Source organism: Emys orbicularis, chromosome 17 (genome assembly GCF_028017835.1).
Source record: "Emys orbicularis isolate rEmyOrb1 chromosome 17, rEmyOrb1.hap1, whole genome shotgun sequence".
Lineage (NCBI taxonomy): Eukaryota > Metazoa > Chordata > Testudines > Emydidae > Emys > Emys orbicularis.
In genome coordinates, this window is record NC_088699.1 from 23,595,073 (window position 1) to 23,617,479 (window position 22,407).

At 47.2% G+C, this 22,407-nt stretch overlaps 1 protein-coding gene across 1 annotated transcript; it reads right to left on the minus strand.

Annotated features, from left to right (window-relative positions):
* Window positions 1–661: 661 nt before the first annotated feature.
* Window positions 662–19,152, minus strand: LOC135891050 (CWF19-like protein 1). The gene is made up of 6 exons (XM_065418538.1): window positions 19,077–19,152; window positions 17,959–18,043; window positions 14,020–14,098; window positions 4,128–4,229; window positions 1,653–1,706; window positions 662–672 (listed from the first exon to the last, which is right to left on the minus strand). Exons 1-6 carry the CDS (start codon window positions 19,097–19,099, stop codon window positions 662–664), a joined length of 354 nt encoding a protein of 117 aa, XP_065274610.1. The 5' UTR covers window positions 19,100–19,152.
* Window positions 19,153–22,407: the final 3,255 nt, after the last annotated feature.

Here is a 22,407-nt window from a genome sequence, read left to right on the forward strand (position 1 = left end):
ACCAGGACATTTCTCCTACCAAAATGTGTTTGAAAACGTTAAGAGCAACTGAAAATGGGAGCTTGACTGGAAGTTGGAACTCAGCTTTATAGTGGATGCTTCCTGCATTGACTACAGTAAACTGATGTGCAACAGAAAAGTCAGTAGTGCAGGAAAAATGTGTTGAGTGACACTTAATGACCTTCACTCAGGTAAGAGGTATATAAACTTCAGTAGTATCACAGGGTGAGCTAGCCCTATAAGAGTGTTTGTGTCCAGCCTCACCTGTGCCTAGTTTACCACCCAGATCATTGGACAGAGTCCAGAGACCACGTGACTGACAGCCAGGCCTGTTGGGACTTACTTATAAAAGGCAGCCTGTGCTCAGTGAAAAGAAAGCTAGCAGGAGCAGCACTATGCTAGCAGGTTCTCCAGGAAGTGGGGCCTGGGAAGGGACCAACGGAGACTCCACTGACCTCCACACAGCAGAGAAGAGACCGTGGGAGCAGGAGGTGCTGAGAGAGAGCAGAGTGAGACTCTCCAGAGGCAGCAGACTGACAAACAACAGGTCATGTAGGAAACGGCTGAGGGAAAGTGAAGCAGGTGGTTTGGGCCAGAACCCAGAGCAGAAAAGTCCTACCTATGGGTAATGGGTATATACTCCTGCACGGACGACAAAAAGTCAAAAGTGCCCTAAGAAGGAGTCAAAGAGCTAGTCAGAGCCCAGAGAGGGCTGGAAGGACTTATTTCTTTAGTTGGACTTTTGGCTGTCCCCAGAAGAGAGACTAACTTTTAACCAGAGGGTCAAGAGCACCACAGCAATGTACAAGCCCATAGAAGACCACTGATCATAGAATCATAGAATATCAGGGTTGGAAGAGACCTTGGGAGATCATCTAGTCCAGCCCCCCTGCTCAAAGCAGGACAAATCCCCAGACAGTTTTTTTTTACCGCAGTTCCCTAAATTGCCCCCTCAAGGATTGAACTCACAACCCTGGGTTTAGCAGGCCAATGCTCAAACCACTGAGCTATCCCTTCCCCCCCCCGATAGTGGAGAAACTGAGGTAGCAGATGTGCCTCATCACTAGGGAGAGGTAAGCTGCTGTTACAAGGAGTCTGCAAGAGGCCTGTGGGTGAAATCAGATTATCCAGCATACTTCACACACATGAAACTAAAGAAGTTACAAGATCCGCAAGTCAGCTAGTAAAAGATTCAAAAAAGATTAATTGGAATGAAAAACGGCTCAAATTTGTACCACAAACAATCCTAGTGTGGAAAACAATTAGTCCACAGGAAAGATGACAGCTCATTGTCTGAACTCAAGAAGACACCATGGGCCCTACTTACCCATTTCAAGAGCCAAGATACTCATCCGCAGAACAGAAACCAGTCTGACAAACCATTTTTAAAGCTTTTTTTTTTTTTAAATCTACAAATAGCTACAGTGAGTGGAAGTCAGAGTATTAGTTAACTGCACATTTAACCCATTTCAACTGAATTTGAATACTTACAGGTTTATTTCCAAAATTCCCTACACCTCTGGGCCAGGGGGATGTCAGCAAGATATCGACACCTTTGAATTTTGGAGTAGATAATAAAGATATTTTCAGTTCTGACACATCCTTGGAGCTGAAACTGTAGGCAGGAGCTGGCTCACTCAGGGATTCTGTACCACTCAGGTAGGCAATCTGCAATCCTGAGGTGCCGCTGAAAATACCCTTACGACCTGTAGTAAAACACAAATGAAATTAAGTATTGTAAGAAACTACTAAAATGTGTCATGTTAACAGGAGGCCAAGTTTTGCAGTCCTTGCTTATGAGGAAACTGACTGGCTCTGGTAATGCATTAATTGCAGTCAGGACTCCAGGATTTGGCTCAATGACTGGAAACCCCTTTCCATTTAAAATGCTCAGGGGGATTAAAGAGGCTACAAAAATAGAAAACACAATAATAATGGGGGATTTCAACAAAACCCATACTACATGGGTACATGTCAGCTTAGGATGGGACACAGAGATAAAATTTCTAGACATCATCAATGACTGCTTCTTGGTGCAGCTAGTTCTGGAACCCACAAGGGGAGAGGCAATTCTTGATACAGTCCTAAGAAGCACATGGAATCTGGTCCAAGAGGTTTTTGAACAAATGATAAATTCAGCAGTAATAAGTCACTAGGACCAGAAGGTATTCACCCAAGAGTTCTGAAGAAACTCAAATATGAAATTGTAGAACTACAGTATTAGCTTTGGTATGAAAACTATTGCTTAAATCATCCTCTGTACAAGATGACTGGAGAGTAGCTAATGTAATGCCAATTTTTTAAAAAATGCTCCAGAGGTGGATCCTCGCAGTTATGTAAGCCGGTAAGTCTAACTTCAGTACTGGGCAAATTGGCTGAAACTATACTAAAAGAACAGAAATATCAGTCACACAGATGAACACGATTTGTTGGGGAAGAGTCAACACAGTTTTTGTAAAGGAAAATCATGCCTCACCAATCTATTAGAATCATTTGAGGGGGTTAAACATGTGGAGAAGGGTAATCCAGTGAATATAGTATACTTAGAAAAAGAATTTGACAAGATCCCTCACCAAAGGCTCTTAAGCAAAGTAAGCAGTCTTCAGATAAGAGGGAAGGTGCTCTTATGGATTAGTAACCGGTTAAAAGACAGGAAACAAAAGGGTAACAATAAACAGTCAGTTTTCACAGTGGTAAGAGATAAATAGAGGGATTCCCAAGGGTCTGTACTAAGACCAGTGCTGTTCAACATATTCATAAATGATCTGGAACAAGCTAACAGAATGTTAGGAACCATTAGGAAATGGATAAATAATAAGACAGAAAATGTCATAATACCACTATATAAAGCCATGGAATGCCCATCCCCTGAATACTGCATACAGTTTTGATTGTCCCCTCTCAAAAAATATATATTAGAATTGGAAACAGTACATAGAAGGGGAACAAAAATGATTAAGGGTGTGGAACGGCTTCCATATAAACAGAGATTAAAAAACTGGGATTGTTCAGCTTGGAAAAGAGACGACTAAGGGGTGATATTATAGAGATCTATAAAATCATGAGTGGTGTGGAGAAAGTGAAAAAGGAAATGTTATTTACCCCTTCACGTAACACAAGAACCAGGGGTCAGAGGATGTTGTGAAGGCCACAAGTATAACTGGGTTCAAAAAAGAATTAGGTAAGTTCACGGAAGATATGTCCACCAATGGCTATTAGCCAAGACGGTCAGGGACGCAACCCCATGCTCTGGGTATCACTAAGCCGCTGACTGCTAGATGCTTGAACTGGACAACAGTGGATGGATCACTCAATAATTGTCCTGTTCTGTTCATTCCCTCTAAAGCATCTGGCATTGGCCACAGTATTACCCAGTATGGCCATTCTTATCTTCTGTGTATGGACTAGCCTACGTGAGCTAGCTTGAATCCAGCTAGCATGGGTAACAATAGCAGTGAAAACAGTGCAGGGCAAGCTCCAGTACAGGTAGTACAAGCCCAGTTTGGCCCTAGGTATGTAGCCTGACTGCTAGCCCTCTCTGAAGTCTGTGCTGCATTGTCTTCAGCTAGCATGAATCCACGGCCGTTGTAGCTCGCACGAGCTGAGGTAGACTAGCTCATGCACAGTTCTGTTGTGTGGACATACAATAAATGCATAGCTGAATTAGGAAGGAAAATTCATACTGCATATATGCAATGGATTTTGTTCTTTTGCCATTAACTTGTTTCCCAACAATTTTTCCCCCAAAATTGGCAGCTTGACGACTTCATTGAAACTTGTCCAACAAGCTCAGTTTGACAACCCAAATAGCTCTGTTGAGCTCATAAGAAGTTGAAAATGTTGTAAAAGTACAAATGATGTCTTTTTATGTTGCTTATCGGGAAAAAAAGCAGCATGGATTTTATTACGGTTTCAAAAACAATTCATCTTGGGCCTGAGACTCAGTACGAGAGATTAGTTGACATGATTTCTGAAGGAAGGTATCAACAAGTGAAGAAATGAACAAGTGAAGTTTGGAATGAAAGGGCCATCACAACCTAAATTAAGGCACCCCAACAGCAACATTTTAATACTCCCATAAAGCGCACATCGGATTCCCAACACAGAAATAAAATCTATACCATTACCTAAGTACGTAATGTTCTCAGCTAGTTCACAGCCATTGACATCTGGAAAATAATGTACAGTTTCCGGGTTATTGGCACCCAAGACATACGTTGGAATAGTAGCTAGAGAAGAAACACACATAATTAGTTCACTTGTTTCAGAACTGAGACATTTATTTGATTCTATATTTACTATTATGAAGTAAAGATTCACTACAGAGGAAATGTACTATAGTTACGGACCCAGAAATTGAGTTTGTTAGATCCTGCCCATTTCACTGAAATTTATTAACCACCAGTTAAAAAAAACAACACACACCTAAATTGAACATTAAAGCACATACTAATATAGTATATTAAGTAATGTTTGTTTTTTTTAATTTGGTAGATTTCAAGTTGACTGTATCCCTTAAGTATCAGAGGGGTAGCCGTGTTAGTCTGAATCTGTAAAAAGCAACAGAGGGTCCTGTGGCACCTTTAAGACTAACAGAAGTATTGGGAGCATAAGCTTTCGTGGATAAGAAGAAGAAGTGAGGTTCTTACCCACGAAAGCTTATGCTCCCAATACTTCTGTTAGTCTTAAAGGTGCCACAGGACCCTCTGTTGTATCCCTTAAGAACATCTTCATTGATAATGCCAACAAGATTAAATGATTCTCCCATCCCTGCCTCCATCAACTGTAATCTCCCCCCTCAAGAAAAGCCAGTGTAGATAATCAAGATTTGCATGACACCTAGGAGCTCATTAAGCTTTAGCCCTGAAGAACTAAAAGATTGCCTATACACAACTTGCACCAGTTTCACTTAAATTTGTTTAGTTAAAACAGTGCAACTTGTGTGTGGACTCATCAGTTTAGCTTTCACCTATAAAAATGTACTGCCATAAGCTAAAGAGATAAACCAGGTTTAAACCACTCTAAGGCCTTGTCTACACTACGAGAGTACTTCGATTTTAGTTAATTCGACTATGTGGAATCGATATTACAAAGTCGAACGTGTGTGTCCACACTAAGGACAGTAATTCGACTTTGTGAGACTTGGTGAGTCCACACTAACGGAGCAAGCGTCGACATTGGAAGCGGTGCACTGTGGGCAGCTATCCCACAGTTCCCGCAGTCCCCGCTGCCCATTGGAATTCTGGGTCGAGCCCCAAATGCCTTCTGGGTAAAAAAATGTGTCGAGGGTGCTTTTGGGCGCCTGTCGTCATCCGTCCGTCACTCCCGCCCTCCCTCCCTGAAAGCGTCGGCGGGAAATCAGTACGCGCGCTTTTCTGATTACTGACAGCGCAGACGCCACAGCAGTGCGAGCATGGATCCCGCTGCGACCATCGCTGCAGTTGTGGCAGTTCTCAACGCCTCGCAGCTTCTCATCCACCTGTACCAGAGGCAGCTGCAGATAAATCATGAGAGGAGGCTACGGCACCACCGTGACGGCATGAAGTCGGACACTAGCTCCGACCTCTCAGAGAACATGAGACCCAGCGCCCAGGACATCTCGCTGTCACTGGGTCTTGTGGATACTGTTGAACGGCGATTCTGGGCCCGTGAAACAAGCACGGAATGGTGGGACCGCATAGTGCTGCAGGTCTGGGATGAATCCCAGTGGCTGCGCAACTTTCGCATGCGGAAGGGGACTTTCCTCGAACTGTGTGAGTTGCTGTCCCCTGCCCTGAAGCGAAAGGACAGCCGGATGCGGGCAGCCCTGACTGTCCAGAAGCGAGTTGCCATAGCCCTCTGGAAGCTCGCAACGCCAGACAGCTACCGGTCCGTCGCTAACCACTTTGGTGTGGGCAAGTCTACCGTGGGGGTTGCTGTCATGCAAGTAGCCAAGGCAATCGTCAAGCTACTGCTATCTAAGGTAGTGACCCTTGGAAACGTGGAGCTCATCACGTGTTTAGACGGCTGCAGGAAGGTCTTTACTTCCCGGACCACAAAGTAACTGTTGGGGATGTGGAGATGCCTACAGTCATCCTCGGGGACCCTGCATACCCGCTAATGCCCTGGCTCATGAAGCCCTACACTGGCGCACTGGACTCAGGGAAAGAACTATTCAACTACCGGCTCAGCAAGTGCAGAATGGTGGTGGAGTGTGCTTTTGGCCGTCTCAAGGGGAGATGGAGAAGCCTACTCACTCGCTGTGATCTCAGCGAGACCAATATACCCATTGTGATAGCTGCTTGCTGTGTGCTCCACAATTTGTGTGAGAGCAAGGGGGAGACCTTTATGGCGGGGTGGGAGGTTGAGGCAAATAGCCTGGCTTCTGATTACGCCCAGCCAGACAGCCGGGCGATTAGAAGATCCCAGCGGGACGCGCTGTGCATCAGGGAGGCTTTGAAAGCCAGGTTCCTGACTGAGCAGGGTCTCCAGTGACTGTTTACTTTGTGGACACAGATGCTGAACCTGCCCCCGTTTCTTTACCCAGTTACTGTTGACTATCCTTCCAAGTTACATACCCCCTTCCCCACCTTCCCAACAAATAAAATCTGGTCCGTTTTGTTAATGAACAAGGTTCTCTTTCTTACTGTTTTCGCGGGAATGTTTTAAACCGGGGACGCAGACTGTGGCGGGGGGCGGGTTTAGTGTTCTGATGCAAATGATGCTTCTAAACTCCGGGAATGACAGGCTCCGCAGTGCTGGATTGGTTGTTTCAACGCAGCCTGCCAGCAGTCCTGGGCGGGACTGCGTGTATGTGTCGGCCAAGTGACTTTCTGGCAGGGGGCGGAGGGTAACAGACCCCCTGCTGCGTGGCTCTGTGATCCAGGATAAGGACCGCGGCAGAAGATCTCTAACTGCCCTCCCCCGCCACAAAGTCACAGATCAACCCCCTCGCACCCCAGAAGATGAAAACCGCCTCCCAGACTGACCAGGGTAACTGGTGACTGCACTGTGTATGTGTCCTGATGCTGGACCTGCCCCCGCCTCTGTAGCCTGCTACAGGTGACTGTCCTGTCCAAGTAACAAACCCCTTCCCCCCCTTCAGACAGAATCCCCTCTAAAAGACACTCTCGGAAACAGTACTTAACAGAAACAGATGTTTTATTATGAACCGCACATGAAAAGGGGGGGGGGGGGAGGAAACTTGGACGTGGGCTAGTGTGAGATGGGTAGGAAAGGACTTTTCAAACTTTGTGGAACGAGAGCCTTCCAGTGCTGCAGCAGTGTGCAGGGGCCGACTGAAAGTTTTAACGGCCCTTGCCGCCCCTCCTTCTTTGTACTTTTGGTGAGGGGGGTGTGGGACTTGGTGGCGGGGGAGGGCGGTTAGAGATAGACAGCAGCAGGGCTCTGTCCTCCTGCCTCCGGTCTTGCAGAACATCCACTAGGCGCCGGAGCGTGTCCGTTTGCTCCCTCATTAGTCCAAGCAGGGTTTGAGTAGCCTGCTGGTCCTCCTGGCGCCACCTCTCCTCCCGTTCCATGACTGCTCTGTGCATTTGTGACAAGTTCTCCCTCCACTGTGTCGTCTGGGCTGCCTGCTCTCGTGAGCAGTCCATAAGTTCATAAAACATGTCTTCACGCGTCCTCCTCTTCCTTCTCCTAATCTGCGCTAGCCTCTGGGAGTGTGATGCCAGGCTGGGTTGGGAGACAGTCGCAGATGTGTCTGTGGGAATGGGAGAAAGGGAGTGAATTCCTGAGACAGATAAATGAAGTTGCTAACAAAGAACATAGTCTTTCTCTGTGAACAACACCATGCACTGGACCTTTCACATGTGCACTCAGGACAAGGTCGAATTTTCGGCCCTCGCCTTCAGTGCCTGGGGTCTTGCAGTTGCGATCAGAGAAGCATTGCAGGACACCTCTACTTCTGTTGCAGGAAAGCATGGTAAGCCGTAGACTTGTGGCAGCTTAAAAATGTAATAGTAGCACTGGGCTCCTTTCGCACTGAATGCAAGGCCACTCTCTGCTGGCAGCAATCAGGGAAGCATGAGCTCTGCCCCTGTCCCACCACCTCGCGGCTGTCCCCGGGAAAGCTCCCTGTATGCTGCCCCTCTGCCGCCTCCACCGCGTGGCTGCAAAGCAGTCCCAATACTAACATTCCCCTCCCTAATTTAAAGCAGGGCGTCATGTGTGATATTACTCTCATGAGGATCTCGGAGACCGAGAGGGGAAGGATGCTTCGGGAGACCATGCAGAGGCCAGGGCCGTATGCCGCCATGCTGTGCCGTGCCATGAGCCCGGACTACCTAATGGACTCATGGCGTGGGAACGTCTGTTACCATGGTGGACCGAACAAGATCGCCCTGCCGCGGAACCTGATGCGCATGCTTGAGCGGTACCTCCAGGAGAGCTATGCCGAGCTATCCCAGGAGGACTCTCTGTCCATTCCCGGGCACATTGACCGTCTTTTCCTTTAAGTGCAGCATAAGGGACTACAGAGTGGAGCGTCCTGTGGTGGCCTAATCATGAATATCCGGACATTATTTGATTTTCTATACATAGTTAGGACTAAATAGTTGACTAAGCCAAATAAATCATGAACACCAAATTGCTAATATAGTTAATATTCCTGTTTTGTTATAAATAAAAGTTTCTATGTTTAAATGAGTGAATGAAAAGCCCATTCTTAACAATATAAATATTCCAGTTCTGTTAAAATTAAATGTTTAGATGTTTAAAGCACTCACTGCTTGATCCTTCCCCTGATTCGGTGTCCGGGGTAAAGGCTGTGGACGGTTGGTAGGGGATCTCGGTAAGGGTGATGAAGAGCTCCTGGCTGTCGGGGAAATCAGCGGTGCAAGCGCTGTCGAATGCCTCGTCCTCCTCATCTCCTTCCTCATCTTCCCCGTCAGCTAACATTTCCGACGAGGAACCGGCCGTGGACAATATCCCATCCTCGGAGTCCACGGTCACTGGTGGGGTAGTGGTGGCGGCCGCACCTAGGATGGAATGCAGTGCCTCGTAGAAACGTGATGTGTGGGGCTGGGATCCAGAGCGTCGGTTTCCCTCTTTGGTTTTTTGGTAGCCTTGTCTCAGCTCCTTGATTTTCACGCGGCACTGCGTTGCATCCCGGCTGTATCCTCTCTCTGCCATGGCTTTAGAGATCTTCTCGTAGATCTTTGCATTCCTTCTTTTGGAGCGCAGCTCTGAAAGCACGGACTCATCGCCCCACACAGCGATGAGATCCAAGACTTCCCGATCAGTCCATGCTGGGGCCCTCTTTCTATTAGATTGCACGGCCATCTCTGCTGGAGAGCTCTGCATCGTTGCCAGTGCTGCTGAGCTCTCCACGCTGTCCAAACAGAAAATGAGATTCAAACTGCCCAGACAGGAAAAGGAATTCAAATTTTCCCGGGGCTTTTCCTGTGTGGCTGGTCAGAGCATCCGAGCTCGAAGTGCTGTCCAGAGCGTCAACAGAGTGGTGCACTGTGGGATAGCTCCCGGAGCTATTACCGTCGATTTCCATCCACACCTAGCCTAATTCGATATTGCCATTTCGAATTTAGCGCTACTCCTCTCATTTTCGAGGAGTACAGAAGTCGAATTTAAAAGAGCTCTATGTCGAACTAAATAGCTTCGTGGTGTGGACGGGTGCAGGGTTAATTCGATGTAACGGTGCTAAATTCGATATAAACTCCTAGTGTAGACCAGGCCTAAGTGTCCAAAGTGAACAAAGTTGCATCACTTCACCTAATGAAAATAAAATGACACCTTTACTTATAGCCACACAGACTGTGTGTGTCAACCAGGTCTAAGAGTGACTGGGGGTAAGTCAGTCCAGATCTGAGATCTCCCTGCCCTCTGAAGACTGAGTTTAACTCCTCCATAACCTGTGAATGGTGAAAACTCAATCTCTTCCAATACTGCTGCTAACCTCTCTAGCAAGGTTTGATGTGAAACAGGTCAATCACCATCTTTCCCAGCTTAGAAAAAATGATCTTTTATAAGCACCCAGGAAATCCAACCAAGAACAAACCCCTTTGTGATAGGACCTGTACAGGCAAGTAACAAAGACGAGAGTTCCTACTCCAGACACTACAACTTACATACTAAACAGGACAGATAGATGAAGCAGAACAGAGTGGGGCTGGATCAAGGAAATGAGGTAACAACAGAACAAAGTTTAGCTGGAAAGCAAAACTCAGCTGTCCCGGCCAATGGGAGCAGCAGAGCCAGCACTCGGGGCAGGGGCAGTGCGCAGAGCCGTCTGCCGTGCCTCCACCAAGGAGTAGCCGGGACAGGTCGCCACTCCCCACCTCCCGGATCCAGCACCCCAAAACCCCTCCCCAACCCCTGCTCTGAGCCCCCTCCCGCACCCAAACTCCCTCCCAGAGCCCATGCCTCCCATCCCTCCTGCGCCCCAGCCCCACACCCAAACGCCCTCCCAGAGCTCACACCCCAACCTCCAGCCCTGCACATCCTCCCACACCAAAACTCCCTCCGCCTTAGTTAACTGGCATTTTTCACTGACTGGCACCCCCCATTCCCCCAACATGCTGGATAAAAAAAGCTTTTACTGTACATGCCTAACAGGGTGGATAGCCGCTTTAAAAAAAAAACACCTGGATTTTATTTAAAATCAGATTTCGATTTAAATTAAAAAACAGATTTTTTTAAAAATAAACCTATTTAAAATTCAATCTGAAATGGACCGCCTATTAAAATAATTGTAATTAAATACCAAAAATAAGCAGTACATCGTTTCTCCCACGTTTTAAAGAATGTCAACCCACTGAACTGGTGGGAGTCGCTGGCTAAGCACCTGGAACTAGAGTTTGCTGAGACGCTAAATCAGCTTCTCACAACAGGAGCCTCTTCTGCAGGTGCTGAGAGGCTATTTGCTTCATTTCAGTTCATTCAAAGAGCTCAATTCAATGACAAGTTCAAAGAAACCTACTGGGAGTTGAAAAAGAAGGAAAGCTTGTTTTCCTCTTCCAATCTATTAATGAAAACTAGCTAGGTGGGAGAGGATGAGAACTACCAGTTCCAAAATCTTGAAGGACAAACTGACCAGAAATAATCAGTTCCCTTCAATAAATACTTATAATACACCTCTACCCAGATATAACGAGACCCGATAGAACACGAATTCGGATATAACGCGGGAAAGCAGTGCCGGGGGGGCGGGGCTGTGCACTCCGGCGGATCAAAGCAAGTTCAATATAACGTGGTTTCACCTATAACGCGGTAAGATTTTTTTGGATCCCGAGGACAGCATTATATCGGGGTAGAGGTGTACTTCCTTTGTATAATCAGTTTTGACGGCAAAACATGTTCTGACAATTTTTTGTACATATTCAGCAAGTTTAAGGTAGTTTTATTTAATAAAAAAATAAAATGCAATTTTTGTGAATTTCTAATATAATCTGAATTTCAATCCAAACAGCTTGGCAAATCACAAGTAAAAAATACCTACCATTTTCTAACCATAAAAAAAAGTAAAAACTTGAATACATGTAAGTTAGGCTATACAATTGCTTAAATAAATGTGAAGCAAGAAGAATCAAATGTAGTGTATAGGTGTGACACCCTGATACCCCAGTATGCACCATTGTCATGTAATTAGGATATGCCTTATACAAAATATGCCTTGTGAGGTGTCATTCTAAAAGTCTCGTTCTGCTAGACATCATTGGATTGTGTGTGCTATTCTCATATGTGAAGTTATGAAGTTTGGCTATGTATGTGTTTCAGTAACATGTCATGAGGTTGAAAACACCCACAGGCAGTCTTTCAGGTATGACAGTAAAAAGACCAAACAATGTTAACGGCTTATTGAGGAAATGCACACAAGCACAAGGATTACCCCAGGAACTGTGTACAATAGAAACCTCTCCGAGATAGCCCTACTCAATGGGAACTGTTTGACCCAGGTCACAGCAAAAGAGCTTTCCAGGAAGTGGGGAGAAGATATAAAAGGGGGGAAATGACGTTATGGGGGGGGTCCTCTCTCTCCCTACAACACCACACCTGGAAACACCTGAGGAACAAAGACTGAACTGTGGGAAGTGATGGTCCCAGGCTAGAAGGATTTATAGCCTGTGTATGAAAACCTGGGAAAGCCAAAGCAACTTGTGCCTTAAGCATCTGCCAGCCTGTTCATCACTCAGGGTGAGAATCTGTTAATTTATATCCTACCTATCTAGTGTGTTAAGCTAAATTTGCGGTTTTTGTTAATTTACTAAGGTAATCTGCTTTGATCTGTTTGATATCACTTAAAATCTATCTTTTGTAGTTAGCAAATTTGTTTTGTCTCTTAAACCAGTGTGGAACCCATATTTGGGACAGAAAGCTTTGCATCTCTCTCTCCACATTGAGGGAGAGGGTGAATTTTATGAGCTTATGCTATATAGCTCTCTATACAGTGCAAGACAATACAGTTTGGGGTTTACACTCCAGAGGGGTTGTGCACTGGTGTGCTGTGCAATTCCTTAGCTGAGCTCTCCCATGCAGAGCTGATCTCAACGTCTGTGTGAACATAGCTGCACCTGGATGTGTCTCTACCTGGGTGTGTGCGGGAAGGGGGCTTGAGAGCTTGTCACAGCAGCACAGAGTAAGGGGAGCCCAGGCTGGTGGGACAGGCAGGCTCAGTGGTATCCCAGTGGCAGCCTGGGGGGACCCATCACAACAGGCTACACTTCGTTGCAAGTCAACCTGTTTTAATAGTTACCAACTACGGGGAATCCATTTTTCTTTAGGAAAATAACTAAAAAGTACAAATGTAAAACACCCTTAAAATCCATGATTTAAATCAAGATTTCCTGCTTGCTGACTAAAAATTGGCGATTTTAAATCAATCCACCCTGGTGCCCAACATCTCAGACAGGCACACAGCCCCTCCTGCCAGTCACATCACGTCAGCTATATTTTTAGTGAGCTTGCTTGATCAGAGCTAATGCAGATACGTCTACAAGCTGGGAACTGCCCCCCCAGCTTGAAGTGTAGAGATACTCCAAGAAAAAACAAGGGAAGGTGGCAGCTTTACAGATTTTCACCGATAAGCTTCTCTCATCAATGTGGTGATGGGACCTGAGAGGGAGCAGGGAGAGGGAGTGGGGGATAAGGAAATGGGTAGTTTCTCCTACACGGGTGGAGAAGGGGTCTATGCTGGAGAAATGAGAGGCTCAAAGAGAAGCAGATGGGCTCAGTACGTCAAACGGCATTTCATACTTAGAAATATGTTGGTAGAACAGCTGCAAGGAAACAGAATCCTCATGTGCCTCTGTTCTGGGCACAGAGTGTTCAAAGCACTCTTGGCCCTTTCTTATGCACTCCCGGCTATGACGGAAACCTGCGCAAGTGAAATACCCCAATGAACACATCTCAAGTTTGGAAGGCCAAGAGGAAAGGGCTTCAACGCTAATTCTTTTCACTGCTTGTTCATTAATTTTCAAAGGACGGGTCACTGTTGCTGTCTGGTGCAGCTGCCAGAGGGAAAAGATGGGGCAACAGGGAATAGATGTGGCCAACTACATGAGTTGATAATTAACAGCTTGAGCTGCCCCCAGCTCAGTGGCAGAGAGGAGACAACCCAGTATTGTACACTACTGGAGAAATTACACAGATAGCAGCAAGCTGCACAGCATACAGACCTAACACTCCACTGAGTGCCAAGCAGCAGGGCTAGTTAATATTACTCATAGCAATCCACAGACAGCCCCAAGCCCTTTGCATACACGCGGACATTTGCAGCAGGCACCAAAAGGCACACCCTGATCCTTTCCTGTACCAGCAGCAGCAAGCAGTGCTGAGCACACTGCCTTCAGCTTCCATAACCCATAGCTGAATGGCTCTGACACCCACCACAGCCCTGGCCCTCTCTGGCCATCCCTCTATTCAGTTCAGGATCGTACACTGAACAACTTAATAAAGCAACACAGGAATGAGATGTGTGGTGAACATATTGTTCATCAAATCCAAAGCCACACGTGCAGCCACATCCCACTGGGTTATAGTCATCTAATATACAGGCCCTTTCCTTACCTTTCTTGGCACATGTCTGGTATTCCTCCCACTCCGCCTCTGGAGTAGAGCCAAAGAAGTTCCCAATGCACAAAAGCAGCTAAAATCATTTAAAAGAAATAACACAGGAGAACCATTGTAAGAATGGGGAAAGGTTTACAATGTTAAAATACCTAGGCTGTCCTTTTCATTACTTTCTTACTGTCACAGCATTAACAGTGATTTGGGGTCAGTGGCTTATTGCCTGAGATTTAGTTTCATTTGATGCATGTAAAACGAGAAATTCCTTAGCAGTTATTAAGCACATAAGGAAAAAAAAAAAACAGGAAAAAAACAGCTGAAATTACAAGATCAAGTAAATCTTCATTGTGAGAAACTCCCTTATTCCTTCTCTATGTACAGAGTCTTTTCCAGGAGAAAACACTTCCTAGCAATCTCTCCAATAGCATCCTACCATTATTGCAAGCATCCTTTTAAGTCATGATGTGCAGAGACCAATATCACAAGTTGCACAGAGTGGGAGAAAGGTTACAGAAGTTTACCATGACCTGTTACATGAAATTAAGTGAAAGTTAGAATCAAAGAGAGTGGTACAAACTGAGTGTGTTTAAGCAAAGTGAACTGTGATAAGGATTCTCAAAAGACTCCTGGAGAGTGCATAGAGTTGTTACAACAACAAATTAAGAGTTGCTAGGACACCATGAAGTGCTGATAACTGCAATCCACCAGAAGTGTATTTGTTTGGTTCATTTTGATGGGGGCAAGGCATTCCTTTTCTGGAGGGGGAATATCGATTACTGTCTTGAGCTTGCAGCCTGGACAGCTTGCAGGGGAGGGACAGAGGGAGCTTCACCATCACAGCTACCACCACCTGCTGGGACCTCAGGACCTACCATTATTTTTTCACCAGTTTTCCTGGTGTATTTTAATGATGGTTGTTAAAGCATCCTACCATTATTGCAAGCATCCTTTTAAGTCATGATGTGCAGAGACCAATATCACAAGTTGCACAGAGTGGGAGAAAGGTTACAGAAGTTTACCATGACCTGTTACATGAAATTAAGTGAAAGTTAGAATCAAAGAGATTTTTCCTTTCTCAATCAGGAGAAAGGGCCAGAACCTATTCTACCTGAACCCCAGACCACATTTAACTGTTTACTGTTACAACACTAATCAAGGGTTTAAAACACCCTAGACTCCGTTATAACAGCATCAGTCTGAGCTCTCAGGTTCTGTTAAAATCTCATCCTGTGTTTCCCCAAGACATTCACACAAAAGAAGAGCGAAAAGAATAGCAAGAGATAGGTAAATGCAGCTTTTGTCTCTTGACTGCAGTTCAGTTGCTGAACAACTGAAGGCAAAGCATACAACTTAAGTACCTGACTTCAATCCTCTGGCTTCAACTTTCCACTCTCCAAAGCAAAACTAGCAAAAGCTGTGGGAGGCAAAAATGCAGCCAAGGATCAGGCTGCATTGGCAGAGGCAACTTAAACTTTCTCAGATTTCCATCACAACTTCAACAACCACCATTAAACTCTCGCTGGAGAACTCCCACAGTAGCATGAACTTCCTAGATACCACAAGCAGCTTCAACAATGAACACCTACAGACTATATACAAGAAACCCAGGGATCACCATATCTACCTTCACGGATCCCATAGCCACCACAAACACACAAAGACATCTGTTATCTACAACCAGGCACTCAGATATCACAGAATACTCTCCAAAGAGAAAGTCCAGAATAAACACCATTATACACTTCAAACCACCTTCACCAAACAAGGACACTCCATCAGAGAAGTAGATCACATCAGGGAATAAGTCATCCAAATATCCCAAGAGAACCTGCTTCAGTACAGAAGTAAACCCTCACCAACCAAACACCCCTAGTTGTCACCTATCACCCCACACTGATACCTATACAGAGTATCATCAAACAAGTACAACCCATATTCGATGGAGACCCCATTGCGAAAGAAGTCTTTCCCAACTTCTGGCCTTCAAATAACCCCCCAGTCTCTCCAAGCTCATCATCAGAAGCAAGCTCCTCATAGACCAGGACACATCAGCTCAAGCAGCACCAGACCCTGCCAGAACAGAAGATGCAAAACATGCAGACTTATCTCCACTGCTACAATGATCAATACCCACCCCCAACACACCTTTCAAGATCCATGGGTCCCACACATGCCTATCACAACATGTGGCAGACCTCGTCCAGTGCATTAAATGCTCCAGTAACAACTATGTAGATGAAACCAGATCATCACTATGCTCTTGAATGAACTCACAGGAAAATGATGGGGAAAAAATCACCATATCACCTGTGGGTTAACACTTTTCACAAAGCGATCACTCCATATCTGACCTATCAGTCCTCAATCTCATAGGAAACCTCCACAACACTTTCAAAAGACAAACCTGAAAGCTTAAATTCATAACTTTGCTAGACACTAAAAATCATGGACTGAAGAGACACTAGATTTATGGTTTATTACAACAATCTATAATGCGCTAACAACTTCCCCCTCAGCTGCTTCTCCATCCCTTCCTTTCCTCCCTATAACTGGAGGGGAGTTAACTGACCACTTCACTTTGTTTAACGTAAGTAGTTAACATATATTTGAAGGGATCATTCAATCTGTCACACCTTGTATTTAGATGTGACACACTGAATAAGGGCAGGTCTACACTACAAAGCTCTGGTGAAGATGCTCTAAGTCCATGGCAGAGAGCTCTCCCATCAGCTTAAGAACTCCACCTCTGCGAGAGCTGACAGCTATGTTGGTGGAAGCTCTCTCACCGACACAGCGCTATCTACACAGGGTTTAAGGTCGGTATAACTAAGTTGCTCAGGGATGTGGATTTTTTACACCCCTGAGCAACGTACTTATACCTAAGTAAGTATGTAGTGCAGACCTGGCCTAAGTCTCCCAGACCCGAAGAAGGGGTCTGTGTAAGCTTGAAAGCTTGTTTCTCTCACCAACAGAAGTTGGTCCAATAAAAGATATTTTACCACACCCACCTTCTCTCTCTAACATCCTGGGACCAACATGGCTACAACAACGCTGCAGGTAACAACACTTGTCACTTAGCTCACTTTTTTAAATAACAACTGTAACTTATAAAATGTTCTCCAGTAAAGACCTGCTTGCTTTCACCCTCTTCAATTCAGAGATTTTTTTTAAGAACTCAGAAATGTCTGGGTTTTAAGAAAAATAGTTTCCCCCAGTACCTTTGTATCAATTTTCAGTCAGAAATCAAAAGTCAATTTTGGTAAAATAACCCAAGTTCTACATTTTGATTAATGTGGAATGAGCATGGGGCTAAAAGCCAGAATTCCCGGGTTCTATTTCTGGCTCTGCCACTCATTGAGGCCTGGCCTACACTTAAAATTTAGGTTGACATAGCTATGTCGCTCAGGGGTGTGAAAAATCCACTCCCACCCCCGGACTGCCATAGCTATGCCAACTGAATCCCCGGTGTAGCTGTTGCTTGGGGAGGTAGTTTTCTTACAACAATGGAATATAGCCAGGGGTTATCTCAGCATAGCAACAGAGCCACAGCTATGCTGGGATAGTCTCCGTAGTGTAGACATACCCTCAGTGAGAGACCTTGAGCAGGTCACTGCATCTCTTTGCTTCAGTTTCCCACCTGTAAATATGAGGATAAGACGACTTATCTGTGGTACCAACTTTAAAGAGATGTTGTGAGTATTAATATTTGTTCAACGTTTTTAAGATGCAAAGCACTGTGTAAATACTAAGCTTCTAATTCACATTATGTGCAAATATTCTTTTCACGTAACATTTAGAAGAGTCAACACAATGAGCATTTGGCTTTATTTAACATTATCGTAGGTCAGAAATTTTTTCACTTGCCAATGGGAGGCAATATACAGTGAAATACTTCTAATCTAACAGACCACAGTGCAGAAGCAGAAATATAAATCTTACATCAAATTCTCCACTTTTCTTCTGAACAGCTTGCATTCTATTGAACAACATATCAAATTTTCCTTCAACATCCCCACAGGCCAGTCTAGGGAGAGAAATAAGGACATGACAACACGCATAATGAATTTGTGTATCTTTAATATTTGAATTGGTAACATTAAAAATTGTGACCCTGTCTTTCTTACAGCCAAGGATTCATACACACACTTCACCCATGAGGTTGTGGAAAATCCTGCCTAAAATATAACTACTGTCTAAATGCTTAGATACCTGTTCTGGGAAAATGTATCTTAGGAGTTACCAGGAGACAGATGGCCCGCAACCTCTGAGGAGTGGGGAAAAAACAAGTGCTTCTTAATGCACATCTCTCCATAACTGATAGTATTTTTCTACAACCTTTGTTATATTGTACTATATGATACATAAGACCATGTAATTAAAACTTGTATTGAAATGCACACACAAGGGGCTGAGTTAGGATTGCATGGGCATTTCTTGACTTTTAGTTGTTTAAACCGTGGAATATTTATGCTCTCTTTACATTTTTTTTCTGAAATGTCCTACATTTCTAATTTTATAAAGAAATAGAAAGTGTTTGATACCTCTTCTAAACACCATTCCCATTCCAAGCTATGGAGCCCTGAGACACCTTACGGCTTGGGACCTAACAGCCCTACAAACGGTTACATTACACTAGCAACGCACACTGGATTGTCTAAGAGCTATTTAAAAAACGACACACTGAAGGTTACCAAACCCAGGGTTTGGCTCGGAAGCACTCAGCCAACTGTCCCCCCCCCCCCCGTTACTATCCGAGGGGAGCAGGGGTGAAATTGTGACCCTGGTTCCACTAGACACAACTGTCCGGGCAGCGCGCGGGCAGCTCCCTCGAGCCCGCCTGGCCCCCGGCCTCAGCTACTCCAGTGACGAGAAAACGGGCCACAGACAGCGACGCCTGGGGCCGCGTGGCTCGGCAGCACAACCGGAGCCCGAGTCCGAGCCACGGCCCAGCTCGCCCGAGGGCCCGGCGCCGGGCTGGGAGCAGGGGGCGCCACAGGCCCAGAGACCCCCCGAGTCCAGCCCCGCCCGCTCCCCCCGCAGCCCGGCCCCCGCCTCACACTCTCAGAGGTTTTCCAGCCATTTCAACGCCGGAGCAGGGGACAAAAACCCCCAACCCCTCCCCCCGCCGGAAACAAGAGCCGTGTTCCCTGGGTACGTCACCCAAACCCTCCCCGGCCGGAAACGAGAGCCGTGCTCCCTGGGTACGTCACCCAAACCCTCCCCGGCCGGAAACGAGAGCCGTGCTCCCTGGGTACGTCACCCAAACCCTCCCCGGCCGGAAACGAGAGCCGTGCTCCCTGGGTACGTCACCCAAACCCTCCCCCGCCGGAAACGAGAGCCGTGCTCCCTGGGTACGTCACCCAAACCCTCCCCGGCCAGAAACGAGAGCCGTGCTCCCTGGGTACGTCACCCAAACCCTCCCCGGCCGGAAACGAGAGCCGTGCTCCCTGGGTACGTCACCCAAACCCTCCCCGGGCGGAAACGAGAGTCGTGCTCCCTGGGTACGTCCCCCAAACCCTTCACCCGACTCGCCGTGTGCCCCACTCAAACCCTTCCCACCAGAAGCAAGAGCCGTGCTTGCCGGGTACCTCACTCAAACCCTTACCCCGAACGTACCAGCCCACGAGTCACGTAGGGGCCCAGCCGACGTGATGCACATTGATGTTAGCAAGGCCTGGGCACAGCCCGCGTGCCGTTCTCTTAAGCAACCAGGGACGTGGGGCCTAGATGAAATAACTGTAAGGTGGGGCCCACTGGTTTTACAGACCGAACGCCAAGAATCGCTGTCAGTGGCTCGCAGTCACACTGGGGGGATGTAGATAGAGGAGTCCCACATGGGCTGGGCAGCAGAGCTGCAGAAAGGATCTGGGGTTACACTGGTTCGCAAAGTGAATATGAGCCAACGATGTCAGGCACTTGCAAAAAGGCTTCTGGGGCGTATTAACAGAATGTATCAAGCCGTTATTCTCCCAACACCGTTGTGTGCGTCCGAAATTGGACAACCTATAGACACCACTTGAAAGTCCTTAAGAGGCACCATCAACGCTGCCTTCGTAAGATTCTGAAGATCAAATGGGAAGACAGGCGCACCAATATTAGTGCTCTGGAAGAGGCAAAGACCACCAGTATCACGGCAATGATCATCCGTCAACAATTCCGCTGGACTGGTCACGTTGTCCGGATGCCAGACCATCGCCTCCCAAAACAGGTCCTGTTCTCTCAGCTGAAAGAAGGGTACCATAACGTGGGTGGACAACAGAAGCATTATAAGGACTTGCTGAAGGACAACCTAAAAAAGTGTAATATTGACATGGACACTTGGGAGACACTTGCCCAGGATCACTTAAAATGGAGTGAAGTCCTACGTGATGGTCCCCTGCATTCTGAACTTACTCGCCAACAAGCTGAAGAGGACAAGAGGCGCAGGAGGAAGGAGAGATTGGCTTCCAGTCATGATCAACAGCCTTCTGCTGAGCCTGAAAACATCTGCGCTCATTGTAATAGAACTTGTGGTTCAAGGATTGGCCTCATTAGCCACCTGAGGACCCATAACGCCCATGGAAGATGATCATACTTGGTAACGAGTGATCGCCCATCATCAACAGGAGTATCAGATCTGAGCCATGGGAGTTAATTGTCCTGCTCTCCTCGGCACTGTGGAGGCCTCAGCTGGAGCCCTGTGTCCAGTTCTGGACACCACACTTTAGGAAAGATGTGGAGAAATTGGAGCGAGTCCAGAGGAGAGCAACAAAATTGATCAAAGGTTAACAACACCCGACCTATGAGGAAAGTTAAAAAAACTGGACGTGTTTAGTCCCAAGAAAAGTAGACTGAGGGGGAACCTGACAATAGTCTGCACCCGCATTAAGGACTGTTATAAAGAGGACGGGGATCAGGTGCTCTCCATGTCCACTGAAGGTAGGACAAGAAATAATGGGCTGAAGCTGCAGCAGAGGAGGTTTAGGTTCGATACTGGGGAAACTTTGTAACTCTAAGGACAGGGAAGTGTCAGAACAGGTCACCAAGGGAAGCTGTGGAGTCCCCATCACTGGAGGCGTTTAAGGACAGGTTGGACGTTCTCGGTTTACTTGGGCCTGCCTCAGAGCTGGGGACTGGACTAGATGACGTCTCCAGGTCCCTTCCAGCCCGACATTTCTATCATTCTATTTCAGGAGCCATGGAATTGATATAGCGAACCATCAGAACCATTTCCTGCCCACCAACCACTGTTCTTCTGATGCTCGTTTATAAAGTCACAGCAGTTCTCGGGGGAGAGGTTGTCATCCAACAACACCGTCTGAGGCCGGAGACAGAACAGGAGCTTTGTTGCCTGTAGCAGGGTAAACGTTCGGACTCCAAGCCAGCACTGCCCTGTTCAGGGTTTTCCACTGAGGATGGGACGCAGCAGCGGAGGGGCAGAGAGAGGCCTCAGAGTGGCAGTTGGTGGTTAGCGAGAGAGAAACCCAGGCTGCAAACTCTGTTAGTGCCTGAGACTGGAGTTCCCAGAGTGGGGTATGAAACCAGCGGGAGTCCTGGGCTGAGGCAAGGCCTGCTGGATGCATCGGGCACCAAGAGGCTCCTTCTCCTTGGGCCAGGGCCTATTCGCACGTGCGCAGGGCAGCTCCCTGGGCCGAGCTCCCAACCCTGAGCTCAGGCTCCCCTGGGCCCTGCTGTGTCCCTGCGGGGGCAGCACATGTCTCTCCGACAGCCCCTTCTCGAAGGGTGGGAGAAGGGCTGGCAGCAGGCAGAAGAGGCAGGCTTTCCTGCCAGCTCTCCAGCCAGCCAGGGCTCTGAGGGACGGGGCGGGAGGCCAGCTTCTCTTGTGTGCCCATCCCCAGCCAATCAGGGCTATGGAGGCAGGGCCAGTCCTCAAAGCACTGCTGCTGATCCATCCAGTGGGGGTGTCATGCCTTAGACTAACCCAGACTCCCCCTCACTGCTCTACCTGGCTCCTGGCTGCTCCACTCCAGTCTGGCCCAAATGCAGCCACCAACCTCACTGCCCGCTCCTGTGGCTCTGCCAACGCCACCCTGTGGTGCTGCCCAGAGGCCGATTAAGGTTTATTGGGGTGCTGGGTACAAAGAACATTTGGTCTCCCCAGCTCCCCTCACCATGGGGCCCTGCCCCTTGGTCCTCCTCTTCCCCCCAAGGCTCCACTCCCAGGCCTGGCCGGAAGCTGGCCTGTGGTAAGAGCTGCCCAGGGACCCCAAGTCACAGTGGGGAGGCCCGGACCCTCCACCTACGCAGGGCGGCATTCCCTGGGGGTGGGGATACAGACCGTGGCTGCTCTCAGGCTCCCTGGCCCCCCACCCCGGGCAGGTGGAGGGTCCGGGCTCCCCGCAACTGGCCCCAGCTCCCTGGGCAGCTCTTACCACAGCCTGGCAGGGG